We start from the raw sequence: 16,379 nt of genomic DNA on the forward strand, positions 1-16,379 counted from the left end.
TAGGACAGCACAATTACAGCAACTGACAACACGAATGTATTAATAATAATCATTATATAGTGAATTTATCAATTCATGACCATGTACTCCTCAAAGCACAAAGTCTTTTTCAATTCTTCCTTGTGCACATTTTTTAAGAATTGAGCTATAACCTGAAATTAACCTGCTTTTAAATGTCTGACAGAGTTGGGCCGAGTTATGTAGCCTGACTTCATGAACACCCTGACAGGGGATGAGTTGAAAGTGACTAATTCTCTCAACCATAATGTCTACTCTCCTCAATAATGGTTACGTTCTGCTCTTCTCCCTGCTTCTCCTCAACTCTGTTGAGCAAATATATGTATACAAGATGTGGCAGATATCAGACTCCTCTTGTTTGAAAAGGGACAACCCCATGTTAACCAACCTGGAACTAATGCTCAGACGTCAATACTGTATATGCCTGTCTGTGACCAATGGAACTATCTTGAATAATCAGTTGTAACAAAAGACAAATGGTAAAAAGTGTAATGGGGAAATAGTCAGGAGCAAAAATTCTTCAAACATCGTGACCGTGGCTTTAAATTAGTGCTCCACTACAAATCCTCCACTATTAAGACATATAAAATACCTCAGTAAAGGGTTCTACATTTAACACATCAGCAAATCTGGCGCCTGTGGAATAATTGGTGTGGTATTCTGAATAACAAAAAAATGACTTTTCTTCTCATGTCCACTGTGTTTTTCACACTTCACTCTCACATCCTGACACCAGCTTAACACTGGGCGTGAGGATCCTATTTGAGCCAGGAAGTACTGATTCATGGAGCCAGCCTCCTGACAGAAGGCAGCAAAGCATCTTAGCACCACTGTTAGAAGACGAGTCATGGGTAAATGAATATGATAAGTCATGTGGTGCTTGACTAAAGCGCCTCAACTTGTGAGCTTAGCTAATTCTTGCCAGGAGAGCAAACAGTAAACCTCAAATGTCAATACTTTATTCTGTTTAGTGGCAGACATGGGACAGTCATTTTACTTAAGTCGACACCGGTTTTCTGTGTGAACAAGCTCTACAAGTATTAGTGACATGGTGCATAGTTCTGTTCGAGCACCTACCTCAACATCCTGCAGGCTGAAGTCGTTCTGGTCTTTGAAATTTGCGGCACCAGCGCTCAGCTCCATCAGCATCTTGGCAATCTCAGGCTTTATTGCTGCAGTCAGCCTGCTGGCCGCCTCCATGACGTGTTCCTGCACGTCCTTCAGTTGCATAGCTGCTTTGGAATAGTGAGAGTTCCTGAACACACCGCTGAACAAGTCTGTGAGGAAGGCGCTGGCCCGGCAGAACACGTTGAGGGCATCCAAATATTTTGAGATGCCTTGCTGGATGTCTGCAACCGCAGTGGTGGCAGCAGAAGGGGGCGGGTGGCAGCTGCCAGGCATGCCCACACCAGTGCCAATGGGCGAAGATGCTGAACAAGTGGAGGCCAGTGAGGCACTCAGGGTCCTGCTCAGCTCAGGCATTTGGTACTGCTGGTGCTGTTGCACTTTCTGCTTGGACCCGCCCAGCAAAAAGCGACGCTTGTAGTCCATTTTATTTTCCTGTGCACTACAACAATACATAAGTGGTGCAACAGCACCGGAAGCTCCTGTTTTTACTTTGTTTTACCCGCAAAGTGCTCTTGTCCTTTTTAGAAAAAAACCCAAACCAATCAATCGTGAAACCTTTCAAGTTATGTAAAAAGACAGCCTAAGGATTCCACCTGCCAGAAGCTCATCTCAGTTTGCCTTGTGGAGAGGCAGCACAGAAAGGGGTGAGGTCGGGGGGCGATGGGAAAAGGCTGACAGGCTGTGTGAAATTCTTACATGCAGCCCTGCTGCAGATACGTCAGACCCAGCTTAAAAAACAGCACCGACACACCTCCAGATTCTCTGTTTCCAGCTTCAAACAAAATGATCATAATAGGGATGGAAAGTCAAAAACACAACTTCATTTGCAAAGGAGTATTTTAGCTTTTGAGTACATTAACTTTCCTTCAGAAAAAAATCTTTCTTCATACAGTATATAGAGCATCTATCGAGCACATATATAAACCTATACCAGTCTGCACTGATAAAAATAGAAAATCATTTTAAAAGCTGAAATCAAAAACGAAAATATGAATCTAAGGATTATGAGAAACTGATCAACAGCACTGAGGGAAAAACAACTAATTAAAAAAAACAAGTGAGTAAATGATGCTGGAACCAGAGGATGTGGCTCGAACACTGGCTGGCAGAGGAGCAGTGGGAGAAGGGCAGACAGATCCAGTCCGTCTTAAACCCTCTTCAAATAGCAGGACTCTGTAGTCTCCAGCAGCTTCCTGGTCTCTCCCTCGTCTTCTGGCTGAGGTAGATATTACTCAACGCGGAACCAAGTACGCTTCCAGGGCTTGCTGTTCTCCCATGAATTGGAGCGACAAAAGCACAACTGTATCTGTAAGGCCTCTAGGTCATTTCCTAAGGGAGGAAAGGGCAGAGACACAGAGATGAGGGTTAACAACATGTCAAGAGCAAGGATGAGCTTTGTTTCAACTGTTTTACTGTTACACACCCAAAATAAAGTGCACTGCCCACTGTAACTCGACACATAACCAACAGATACACTTTATTTTCAGCAGTTTCATACAATTATAAGGACATGTTGACACTATGGTCAGGTTTTTAGTGAGAAGCCTGAATGTTATTGAGGGTAACAGGAATACAAATATAAACTCTCAAACAAGCATAATCAATATTGATACTTTTGGCTGTTCACAGTGAAACCTGAGGTAAGATAATGCTGTAAAACCAGTTCAGTGTCTCACATTTCACAACACAAGAATCTATCTGTGCATCTAGAATTCAACGGTATCCCCACTGTTATTTCTGAGAAATGACATGCAGGAAATTGAGTGATACTTATTAGACCATTTGAGAACATAAGGCCTGAACATGTTGAAGTTAAAGTCATCACAATGAGAGACTAAAGACATGTCATCAATTCCACTATCTTAGAAAGGAGGGTTAGTAATTTGTTTCTAAAACACTCGTTGGTTGAAATCCTCTTGACATCCTAATAGCCATCAATAAATGGAGAGAGTATAGTAATAAGTTAGTGAAAAGTCACAGAAAGGTCTGCTTTGAGCAGCTGCCCATGTGTTTTGGGAGCGTAGCTTTGACCAGAGGGCCGATGGGAGATAGTGGGATGATGGTGTAGTTTGCTAGCTTTTTTATAATAATTAATTACAGTGTTCCTTAAATTCTGCAATTAACACTTACAATTAATGTAGAAACCTTATAGTCCCTAGGTATTACATGATTGTCTTGATTCGGTTTCCCTTGAAAGAAAGAGTTGTTCAACATTATTTTAGGTCACATCTGTATTCAACATCTGTATTCAAAAGGAGAAACTCATTAGTGACTGATGTATAGCATAGACCAAAATACTTTTTTATTCTTCATTAAATTGTTGTGCTTGTGACAACTTTTAACCACCACCACCATAAATCTGTGTTGTTTTTGGATTTAAAATCTGTCATCATGACAGATAAAAACCTATTATTTTCCTGCTCTGATCGGAAGAGGATGATTCCAGCTACATTTCTCAAAAACTTGGCAGTAATATCATCTAGTTTGGTAAAGAACTGCGGTTTTAAGTTGCACATTTCTAGACGGTTACTAACACCATACCTCACAGAGCGCTTCTCTGAAAAGAATCTCTGGCAGTGTCTGGTTTAGCAGAACACAGCTGCACAGACAAATTCCTGGAAGAAGCCATTGTTGGAAGACACTGCAGAGTCTGTTGCGCTGCACATAGTAGGAGTCACAATGCCCTCATTCAATACCCAAACATTATGTGATTTGTCCTTCTCCCTTTGGCCTTTCGCTGAATTATGAATACAATATTTTACATTGTCAGAATCAAAAGGGAATTTGGCCTCTCACTTATCGCTTAATAAAGCTAACAGTAACCTAGCTCAAAGACAGCGAAAGGTTAGCTTGTGACTGCACATATCACAAAGATACGTGTAAAGCGATGGCAGTGACATGATCTCTACAACAAAAACATGGTATACTAAACCTGGCCTGCAGATGATTTGCAACATGCAACAATACAAACGTCTGACAATAAAGCTAAAAGGCACTTTAGGTTAAACTGTGCCAGAAAGTAATTTGCTGCTCTTCTTTTTTAATTTCCATCCATCCAAAAGAAACATTAGCCACTTTCAGACGTGCACTGAATAACTGACATTTTTCTGAAACTTTCAGTGCGAACGCCAAAGTCATTTGCTCAAAATTTTTTATTGAAATTTGTGCTAGTAAAATTGTTCCTAATAAAATATCCGGAAAATGTCCAAGTGAGCCCATGTTAGAATACAGCAGGAGCTTGTCAAGCAAGTGAGTGGTTTGTGTAGATACTACTGTATTTTAAACAAGAACATTTAAATTTTTTTCATTGTTAAAATTGAAATAATACAGATGATGGAGGAAGATGAAAATGAGGTACCATAAAGTAGAAGACGCAAATTAGGATACTGCCTTGGAAAGACAACAAGATTCAGGAGCTTTTGCCAATAACATTATGTCTTGTACTACTATACTCCTCAGTTGAACCCTCTAGACATTTTCCTGTTGTTGTGAACGCATCTGACCGAGACAATCTTTCAAATATGAAGCTCGTTCTTTATATTTTAAAAGGCAAACTTCCGGACATTTCCTAGGGTTAATGTCAGAAAACAGCTATACATTGGAGGCCATGAATAACATTGAATTATCTAAAGATAAAAACATTTTTGAAGGGATTTAATATTCGAAATGTTATGATATACTGTCGGCTTGTAGTTGTAATCAATTTATCACCAAACCTGCTCCTTTGCAACATGTAGAGTGCTAGTTTGTACTGAAGGTGATAAAGACTCCTGATTATATTAAACTCAACTAGGCAACAAACATCAACATGGCAGACTAATATGTTAGATAACCAGCTCTATACACAGCAGGACTATCATCTGTGCTACATTCACACTGTGTTATCTTGTAGCACCATGCTGAAAGCTTGGGATGTTTTGGGATGAGTCAGGAACAGCAACTTGTGGGGGAAAAAAACACTGTGCCCAACTAGATAACCCCATCCAGCCGGCTGACATTGTACGCAAAGCAGCTGTGTGGAGGCCTCACAACCAGAACTTCCATTACGCAACATTGTCCTGACCTTCAAACCTCACTTCCTTTCACAAACAGAGGGGAACGCCCAGAAAAAAAAATCATCCCATCCTCATCTGTCCCAAAACACTGAGTGGAGAGACAGAGCTGAGGGAAACTAGCGACCTCACTAAGGGGTGTGCTTCAAAAAAGGCTTAACCCTTACATTACAGGACACTAAAAAAATGTACTATGGAGAGAAGTGCTGAAGGGTACACAGGTGTACATACACATTTATACAAGAGTTACCTGGAATTTATCTTGCTCAAGGGTTCAACAAAAGATAATAGGGTTTAATAGGGTAATACTCGGAATAAGCAATATTAAGACATGTGGAGTATTACAACCATAGTTGCTTTATGTAGATCATGTGCAGCATCTGGAGGTAACACATACACAGACACAAACACACACCTAGAAATGCACTTCCCTATCTGCGGTGAAATCTAATATTAAAGATCAAAGTAAGAGCTGTGCAGATTTTGAGCTGACACAAGTATTTCCTTGTAAATGTCCTGCGCAATCAGGCATCATGTGGTGTCATCAGTGTATTACCTAGTGAGAACATTTCCATACATAGTCTTATGGCAACAATCGGGTGATGACCTTTGTTATTTTCTGCACTGTAAACTAAAAACACCATCAACTAACAAACTAGGCAGACACATTCAAGGGACAAAACATTGCCAGCTCAACAAGATTAAAGTTTTCCTTTAGGGAGCATGTGATAGTGTGAAAAGCACGAACAAACTGTCCACTTGTTACTCGGCTAACTAATGCAATGGTGCAGTTCTCTAAATCCCAGGGATTAAAGCCACAGTGAGAACCTGCCAGGTGGCCCACAATGCTTGTTAGCTGACACGGTTAATAGCTTGTGCGAGGTAAACAGGAAACCTGAGCTTAGCTAGCCTGGAGTTAGCATCACTGAGGTTCTCACACTTGCACACTGCTGAGCTAAATAACAGGGAGGAGACAGGTACAGTAACACAGTGAGTGCATCAAAGTGTTTGGAGAAGACTCAACAGGTCAGTGAAACCACAATATGAAACCAAAGTAGCAAACTTTGTGCTGGTCTAAAACTTGAGATATTATCCATATTATTTTAATTTATATTACTTTATTTAAATAGTCATATATTTAATCATCTATTTTTGCATTTCTATAGCTGCCTTGGAACATGCAGTGAAATCTTAAACAAATTTGAATAATAATGTGAAATAAATGTGAGAGTCAAAGCCTCCAGACAACGTCCGTAGCTTTCCTGCCAGCCCCTAAATAAAAACTCTGGATTAGCCGAAGAGATTCTCCACAGGATTCATTGTGAACTAATGGGCGTGTTGATGTTTCTTACATTCAACGGCCAAAAACTATAAAAAAACTAAAAGAATATAGACATCTCAAGATGAAGAAAAGGTCCCATACAGAAGACACAGACGAAAATGGAAACACAAAACGATTCAATAGCTTTTGTTGATAAAGGCATACACTGGTGTCAATGTGCTGTACACAAAAACATGTGATCTCCACAGTGGAATTTATGCGTAATGTCCTCCCTCCTGGATGTTCTATCAGACGCCATCCCTCATCTGAACACTCCACTGTTTTTCCTGTTGTTGTGACCACGTCTGACCCAGACAATCTCCTTCTCTGTTCCTCATATGCTTAAGGAAAACTCTGCACAAAGTCAAGACCCCTTTGTCTGGACATTTGGAGCTGATACAGCAGCAGGTGCCGCCTGGTGTGTGTGTGTGTGTGCATACGTGTGTCCAATCACATTCCAATCCAATCCAATCACACTCCCGGGACCACAACCCTGCGTAATCTGAACCAACACACAGAAGTGACAAGTAGCTTCAGAGCAATGAGTGGGGAGGTTGGAGAGGATTGTCTGTTTTACCTTTACAAAAGGCGTGTTGTTGACTTGACCATCAACGGTAAAGTCCAACATGTTATTGTGTTCTTCTCTACTGTTCCAAATGTTGGTGTTTTGTTGAAAAGTCTGAGAAAACATTTTCTTTTTGTTAGTTTTAATTAACAGTGGTGTTCACAGTTTGACATCAACTGTAAAACAAGCTAAATAAAATGGATTTTTATATAAATAAACTGAAAGAACCTCAGGAAACAGGGTATACTGTGTGGTATAAGTATGTAGTCTGCTAGTGAAACATGGCATGTGGCTTTAGGTCTGTGGATTTTGTCTTTTTTGAGGGTGAAAAGCTTGCAATGGTTTTATGTGGTTTATGGCTCAACTCTCCTCAGAGGGAACAGAAGTTGGAACCGATTATGTGCAGTGAGTCACAGTTCACTCAGCCTGAACAACAAAAACAGATTTCTTTGGTAGACATTTGTGGGCTACTTTCACATGGTTGTCTACATGGTTGTTTCAGGCAGATATAATTTATCTCTGTACGGTTATTGGAGTGTGTTAGTGGTCTACGTTTCCTTCCTAATGCTCCGTAAACAAAGGTTATTCCAAGAGAAGCAGACCTGGCATCAATATTAATGAGGCCTGCAAGCTTCTTGGGGTAACTCCATTGGCTGCCAGCCTCCTGTTGCAGGGCATACTGTATTAGAGGTTGCACCCAAACAAACACATGTGATAAGAGAGTCCCTCTGGATGCACTGGAGATGTGCCAGCTCACTTTAATGTCCTTCCTTCAGTAGGGGCAGCTCAGGGCTAATGTTAGCTCTACTTCCCCACTCACCGTACATGCCAGCTGCTACACTGCAACAGGAAGGGGGTTTAGGTTTCCTTGAGCAAGCTCCCTGTCGCCAGTAGCAAAAGCGTCAGGCCAAGTATGCCACTGAGTATGGGTAGTAAATCACAGTAGCGAGTAGGATTTACCTGCAAACCTCGGAGCAAATAATCGCAACTAAGCCCAATCAACAGACAACTAGAGGACCTTTCTTACAGTGGTAGCATTACAGTTACTCGAATCAGATATGACTGTACTTTTCAGTTACATTAGGACTGAATCTTCTAACCCCCCCCAAAAATAAAATGAAATTCCCTTTTAATCCTGAGAAACTTTACTAAACTAACATGCATCTTTCCTCAAGGAAACATTTTGCATTCATACTGTGGCACACATTTACACCTGGGATGGCGCCCAGTACATCTGTATCCTTCTACTATTGGTTCTGAGCATCACCACTCAAGCATTCGACTGCCATGGCTCGAAGCCACCTCCACATCTGTTTTTGAGAAGAACTCGTCTTTTATTTTATTCACTTTCCACAAACAGATTCCACAACAGCTTTGACTAAACACAACCAGCCATCCCTCTTGTCACAAGTCCACTTCTGTAACTTGAACAGCACTGTCACCAATAGCGGTTACTTTTGGATCGGCCGCCATCTTTGTGTGGCTGTCGCATCGAAGCTAAGGTAGCTTAATGGCCATGGATGGGGCAGCTGTTACCCATGCTGACAGCTCCTTATCCATCTGCCACTGTGAGGCAAACGCGGGACCCTGCGACGCTCCAGCCACAGGCCTGACATTAGCCCGCTCATGAAGTCTATTTCAGCCTCCATGGGCAAAACAGCTGCCCTACGGTCCACGGTGCACTGTTTATAGACACTCCAAAAGGTTCAGCTCAAACAAGAAGAAGAAAAAAATGCTCTCCTCTACATCTGTTGCCAATGAAGCAAAGGAATGCATTTCTCCAGAACCCTCTTTATGCGAGTTCAAATGCAGAAAAGCAAGTCAGGAAAATGAATACATTAATATTCCTGACCTGCTTTTTTGCGACAGCTGGACAGAAAGACAGATACATTTACCATCCGACTTGTAAAAACAATGTTGCTCAGTATGCATTTGATAGGAGAGTCTCCTGAAGACATTCCGCGGAGGAGATAAGCTGCAGAGAAGTCTGAGAATCAGCAGACAGGTCGAGGAGGTCAGTCCAAATGACAGGACAAGTGCCATGAGCAACTGTGTGACAGGAGCTGAGCCAGGCTCCTCTTGCCCACAGAACACAAGGAGAGTATTGTGGCAGCCACTGGTCTCCTCATACCACCAAGCCGAAAAAAACTCTCACACATGCAGCTGCATGACTTTGTGGGAGGAGGAGAAAAATAAAGGCCTTGGCTGTGATTTAATATTAACTGCATAAAATAGATTTTCCGTCATCAATACAACTCTCCTGGAAATATTTTGCAGGCAGCTGCAGGTTTTGGATGGTTTAGGGGGTGATGTTTGGTTTTGTTCACACAACTTATACTGGTTTTGTCCCACTTTTGTTCTGAGGGTCTGAAACTAAATATACATTTACTCTGATACAGTTATCATAAAAAAAAAAAAGTTGTTCATATCCAAAATCGTAGCCAGTTCTTGGAAGAGTCTGCACTTTTTAAAGAAGTAGTAAAACTTGTCCTGCTGCTCAAGCAAACCACTGTTGAGTTAAGTTAGGACAAAACCTAATACTCATATCAGTCAAGAGGCTAATACAGTTGGTGACCGGGCTGGATAATATTAGGCTGACCTGTGCTGTCATAAGAGACACTGTAAGTAGCTTATGGCTCCAATATAAATAGCAGACAGGCACTAACAAAGGACATACTTGAGGGCCCCACAGGTCTGTCTCACATATGCAAAAACGCGTTCAACATGTGTCTTGGTCTTCATCAGATAATGTGCTCCAACAACCACAGAAACAAAAGAAACATTGAATTTATTAACGTTCAGATACCATTTGACTCTTACTGATGCAAATGCCAATTCCGGTATCTGGATTTTGCGTATCTGCCAATACCAAGCACCAGAACAACTGTACTAATTAACCTAAAAATCTATCAAGTATCACTGTAGGGAATCAAGATGAAAAGTATTCCTAAACGCACACATTTGTTAATTAAAAAAAGCTCCATCTAATTTGATCTAATCAGAGCCTGTCGCACAAAGCATGCCTTTCAGTGCTCGACAGTAGGCAAACAAAATTAGCTCAGGTATTCTCTCCAGAATAGCGGTGAACAACAGAGAGTGTACCCAACTGGTGGCTTTCAACAAGTGAGAGCGGTGATGAAAGGCTCTGATGTCAGTTCCATTCATGAAAGGCTAGTGGCAACCTGTAGGGATGAAAAAGCTTCCCTCAGCCTATATCGAGCAGGCTGTACACTGAGGCTGCAGGTTGTGCTGCATGCCAGCCACCAGGGCGCTGTATTTTTAGCGAGGACAAAAGTGAGAATATATTCTTTCTCCACTTTAGGCACAATGAGGCAGGATATAGAGGTGCCACAGAGGTCAGACAGCCAGGCTTGGTCACACAAATAGCAGAACTGTTGCTGTGGATTTCCGCAATAAAAATCGACCCATATACGCCAAGAAGTGTAGCAACTTCTTGAGAAGAAAGTTTTTATGAGTCAAAGAAAACAACAACTTACTGCACTGAAACAAACGAGAAGTCTCCATTACCAGGGGTGGCTTTAAGAGAGTGTGTTTCAAATATGTTAACCAGCAGGACATATCCCTAACCCACATATATCTGAGTGGTGCATTAGTTCCACTATTCCATGCTGGTTAGTAGCTGACCCTGGTGTCTGACCTGATCATGGAAAAGCACAAGAAAAATATTGTTTGCAAGGATTAGGTATCACATTACTCAAGAGTTTCATGTTAGCCTTGATTCTTGTTCTATTTGATCATCTAAGGCTTGCATGCGTTGGGAACATTTGACTGAGGGGCAAATAGCTGACTAAAAGCTAAGACTAAACTGGTTTCCCAGGAAACAAAGGTTAGATTTCCCATGCCACAACACAAGCCCTCTCCCCCCATATCGGCAACCCACTGGCTGTTTCCCTTTAGATGAGGAATGGCTTCTTGTTCAGTTCTGCTTAGAAAACAGGCGCAATTTGATTGAGGTGTGCCAAATAAGCTCTGTGGAAACATGTGGAGCTGAAACATCTCCGGATAAGAGAAAATACAGACCCTCGCCTCCCGCCTCACACCGGTGTAAATAGTGTTGTTAGTTCTGTGCATCCGAATGAAAATCCTGTCACACAATAGAAACGAAAAAAACACACAAGCCTGCATGTCTCTCAGGCATGAGCTGCCAAACGTGTTTATTACCAAACACACAACGGTGGAGCTGCATCTAAACCATACCATGATTGTAACTGGTAGGGCGGAGATGGACAGCAGAGCATTCCTATCACACAGCAATACTGTTCATTTCTTAAGTCAGTATCTCGCTCTAAGTTGTTGATTTTGTATTCAATCTACATCACCCAATTCTCCTCCTGAGTTTAAGTTATTGTACTATGATACATTTATTGTACTCCTACAGCCTATACTTTTTGTGGGGCAATCTCAGAGCCATCAACTGACGACGAATTACCCTCTAGGGGGCAAAGGCCCCTATTTTGGGGCTTCCGGTGTTGACGGTGGATACCCCACAAATAAATGTTGACTCAAAACCATATGCCTGGCCCAATACGAGAGAAGAAAGTTTAATAAAATGAATACACAAAACATTTGAATTCCAAGGTTCTAATAATACCACGGCCGTCTGGGCCAACTGATCCCTTCCCCCAGTGGTGGCTCCTGTGTGACACTGATCTGAGTTGTCTACAACTGTGCAGCAAGAGACACACTAGAAAGCTTCTTTGTAGAAGGAAATGTGGTTCAAGACATTGGAGACAGAGTAGAGTCAGCAGAGCGCAGGCTGTGTACTCCACCCGAGGCGAGCGCAAACAGTAATCTTGTGACTGCAGGTCGACTTCCTCACACATGCATCCGGATCCAGTGTTGGACTAAGGAAAAATGTCACTCCTGGTCATATCACATGTGGACAAACACTGACAACACAGAGAAAAGGAAAGACAAACAACTGGAGCCTTAGTTCCAGTCTGCCAACTGGGATGACCATTGCAGCACAATAACCTATTGAAGATACTGCGTTTAAACAGAGTTAGAGTACTTTGCCGAGCACTGCATGAATTTCCAGAGTGACACAGCTGTCACCGATGTCAACACACGTTTAGTAGGTCTAAGGCTTTTTCAATGAAAGCAGTGTGAGTCTGCAAAAGTCGACAACAGGAAAGCAATAACGTGGTTGTCAATTTCTACGTCTGAAAAATCCCTCGACTTAGATTTTAATATAAGTCATAAGGAACATACAAACTGATCTGAAAACATCACCAACTTACTAAAAAAAAGGTGACCGTTTATAGTTACATTTCTTTTTATGCTTTTAACAATAAATCCATCTTTTTGATCTGTCAAACATGATAAGGACAATGAAAGCTGACTTTCAGATTTCGATCTGTTCTCAGATCAGCTGTTTATGACACACACCGCAGCCCTGGATATACTTTCCCCCCCTCACACAATCACCTGCCTGTGACTGTGAGCTATCTCCTTATTGATAACCAGACAAAAAAAATGATCCGCTTTCTACTCACCAGCTGAACAGGGAGCACATTACACAGGATGTCAAAAGACAAACCTCTGGCTAGACTGTAGATGCCTACACCCCTTCTCCAGAAGTGGGGCAACGTTATTTATTAATGCACTTCCACATATCCCTCCCCTGCACTGTAGAGCCAGAGAAAGGAGAGCTCCAACATGTGACCCACTGCTGTGTGGGGGGCTTCACGACCAATGTACGGAGGCTGATGAGCCAAGGAGTGAATCACCAGTTCCATGGTATTAGATATAATATAATAACACCTCTGTGGCAGCTTTACTACTCTGTATATCCAATCCAGCGTTACACAACTGCTCCACGGTGACTGACTATTAATGCAGTAACACAACGATGTCAGGTTCTTGACATTACAACTTTAATCAAGGTAGAACATGAATTAGTGGGCTAGGTTTGAACTAGAACAGGGGATTATTTTGCAGTCCGATCACTCTTTAGCAGGAAGGCGTAACAGGAGCCACACAAGCGCAGTTAGCCGGTTTCATCGAAACTCTCCGGGATGACATGGCCCGAGTCATGGGAGCATTATGTCGCAGATATTAATACGGCCTTTTAAGGCTCTGAATGCGGGGTCGCCGGTGAGGCTGCACCGGCATCTGGGTTGAAAACCACGGAGGAGAAGCGAGTGACACGGCCGGAGGACACCCCGGTATCCAGGCTCCGCTGCGCCCCGGACTCCGAGGCTCGCCCGCCGGCCACAGACAACCAGACACCCGCCTGTTGGCCATCAAGCTAACCCCCGAAACACCCTCCCATTGCCGGCAGCCCCACCACAGTCACAAGTACCCCTGCCATGACATCTGAAAACCACGTCTCCGTCGCTGACATTAACCCACACTCCATTTTTTTGTGCGGTAGCGATTACGGACTGCAGCCGTGCAACTTGAAAAACCAAGAACGCCCAGCTCCGTTATCGGACACACCAGGTCGCTGCTCGTAGCCCACGAACTCCTTCTGTCCTCGGTCCCCTGCACGGACACCCACGGACACAGGTGGGGATTGTCTCTGTGGCAGCGGCCATAGACACAAGCCAGGGACAGACAACGAGAGCAGAAATAGACGATACCGCCAAGTGCTGCTTCTTCTCCGCTAGCCTCCAGAGGAGCGTCTCATCACCGCACCACACACAGGCTCTGCACGCCGACATTCTGACATGTAAATGCATAGAAATGTCTCACGCATGTCGGACTATCTTTGAAAACATGCAGCCGCTTGTCTACGCGGCTCTCGGATTAAACAACCAAGGGAAAATGAGTAATAATCACGTCAGAGTGTGGTCCGTCCGATGATGGGCGCAGCAGTGATTCCTCGGTTCTAAGCAGGCTAGCTACCCACATAGCCGTGTGAGCTAGCCTTAGCTTCGCAGCTAGCTCTCTGCGACACGGTGGTGAGAGCTGGCGGAGAGCACAAGCTGGGGCTAGCGGCCCGGAGCTGCTCCGGGGCGGGCACACAGAGGCGAGGGGCCCGGGGACCGAGAGAGAACCGAGCGGCGTCCGTGAAAACTGGAGGAAAAGGTTAGTACACGTTCGGTTACTCAGCGCATCGCTCACCAGCTTCAGGCATCCACCCTCCTGACAGCGAATCCCCTGTGTCCGGCACTGCACACCGACACTTCCGCTCAGACCTTCACAATAAACCCCCCACACAAACGGAAGCTGGGCGTCGTCTCCTCACTGTTTTTATATGTGAAGAACTTGTCAAAAACAACAACGTGCCAGCTTCTCTGTAATATTAAGACTTTATAATAGTAAGACCTTATATTTTGTTGTAACACCGTGTTTATTTTATGAAAAAAAACATATTCAAGTGAATTTGGAAACATAAATACATCCATATTTATTTGTTTGCTATAATATAATGTTAGTATTAGTATTTATTATATATTTTTTGTTTAGTTTCATATTTATTATTATTAGGGTTAGGGTTAACCCTAACCCTAAAATGCAGAACTTTTTATTCTACTATTCTATTCTACTTTTTATTCTACTTTTATATCTTTTATATATTTTAATTTTTTTCTTATGTGTAGTACTTGTTTTTATGATTTATGTTCTTTGTATGCACCTTCAACCAAAGCAAATTCCAGGTAGGTGCAAACCTACTTGGCAATAAATACATTCTGATTCTGATTCTGATTATTGTAGGAACCCTTTATCCCTCCAAAAATATTTTTCATATTTGATTTTTTGGTTAATAACTCTCAAATCAATCTTTATGGATCTGTATGAATTTATGATTTATGTGAGTGTTTTGTGTTGAAGTCATTAAGTCATCTTAAAAAAAACTAGCTTTATGAGTGTTTGATATCAGCATACAGGTTGATGCAGTGCAAAGGTTAAACTGATAAAACACTCATACACGTATAAGTCATTGGAAGCAGGTCTTTACATATATGTACTTGCAAAACGTGTAATAAGTAATCAGACAGTATCTACTTGGGTTGGCTTGTCTTACACTCATCACTGTCCTGATCGTGATGTGAAATTGCACTCACAGTAAATATATGAGCTGCATGAAAGTAATATCTTCATCATTTGTTTGTTTGTTCCATTAACTTAATTTCATGGTGATTTCTATCTCTGGTCAAATCTCTCACACAATTTGTGATTGTTACAGAGTTCATTTTCTGTCTCAGGCTAAAGCTGTGTCGCCCTCTGCTGCGTGATAAAGAATATCACACCCTGGCCGCCTTATTTTGATAAATGGCCGATAGGGGGCGTTGATTTGCACAAAGAGTTGAATGACATCATCAATACCTCTGACTCAAAAGTTTTCTTTGATCCGACAAAGACCAGGATGTTCCGAAAAGAAACAGCTTAAACTACCTGTCAGTCACATTAAAGGTAGAAAGTCAGAGAAAGCTGCTTTAGATGACCTGAGTCTAAAGTAACTTCACTCATCATGTGGTTGCACATACAATATCATGTGCACAAAATAGGGCAGCAAGTTATAAAGCATGCATCACTTTAGGGATTTTCTGTTTTCACTATCCAGAGTTTTGTCTTTGTATCTCAAAGTATATTAAGCGTTTAATTCGTTTGTATTTTGTTATTTTTCCCCTTTGTATGTTTCACGACACCCCTCTGATAAAATATAAATGGATTAATGATAAAAAACAGTTATATAAAACTTGAGAATTCAAGCTTTGGTCCATGCAAACACATTAAAAAAAATCCCTCAGTCAGTTTTTATCTCCATCTTGTTGTGATGACACTCATCTCAATTTGAAGTTGATCCGATGAAAGCCCTGGTACAAGTACTTCAAGTACATCAAAGTAAAAATGTGGAATATGGCCAAAATGGCCACTAAATGCAAAATAGCAGGCTTCCTGTTGGGTTTTTCCAATTGCTCTTAAAGACTTTTTTGTTTGTCTGGTCATGATACACCTGTATATCGATTTTTGTGAAGACCGGTCAATGTGAACACGTTCCAGGGGTCTCGGGGGTCTCGGGGGGCACCGTTGAGCCATTTTGCGACGCCCATTGAAAATTCCTTCAGAATACGTACATTTTCACCATTTTCTAACTTTCTGCAAATTTTGGTAAGAAGTTGAGCATGGTAAAGCCCTCAAAAAGCCAATTAATTTGCCTGAATAATGATAATAATAATAATCCTTACAATTTCAATAGGGTCTCTCCCGACCTTTGATGTCAGTGCTCGGGTCCTAATAACAAATGAACATGTAAATTAATCTTCAGTTTGCACACAAAGAAGGAGGGTGTGTAAGTCCAGATTGGATAAAACATTATGACCAC

General features: G+C 42.1%; 1 protein-coding gene across 2 annotated transcripts in view; it reads right to left on the reverse strand.

Moving 5' to 3' along the window:
- The window catches only part of LOC132998626 (granule associated Rac and RHOG effector protein 1-like), a 32,553-nt gene extending 18,341 nt beyond the window's left edge, over positions 1–14,212 (reverse strand). The window contains exons 1-2 of one of the 2 annotated variants that reach the window (XM_061068354.1): positions 14,174–14,212; positions 1,096–2,475 (exon numbers count right to left, since the gene is read on the reverse strand). In XM_061068354.1, coding sequence (XP_060924337.1) covers positions 1,096–1,599 — 504 coding nt within the window. In that variant the 5' untranslated portion in view covers positions 1,600–2,475; positions 14,174–14,212. Of the gene's footprint in view, positions 1–1,095; positions 2,476–13,888; positions 14,081–14,173 lie in introns of those variants that run through there. The other variant, XM_061068355.1, reaches the window with a different exon arrangement.
- Between the last annotated feature and the right edge of the window lie 2,167 nt (positions 14,213–16,379).

This window comes from Limanda limanda, chromosome 3, assembly GCF_963576545.1.
Source record: "Limanda limanda chromosome 3, fLimLim1.1, whole genome shotgun sequence".
Taxonomy (NCBI): domain Eukaryota; kingdom Metazoa; phylum Chordata; class Actinopteri; order Pleuronectiformes; family Pleuronectidae; genus Limanda; species Limanda limanda.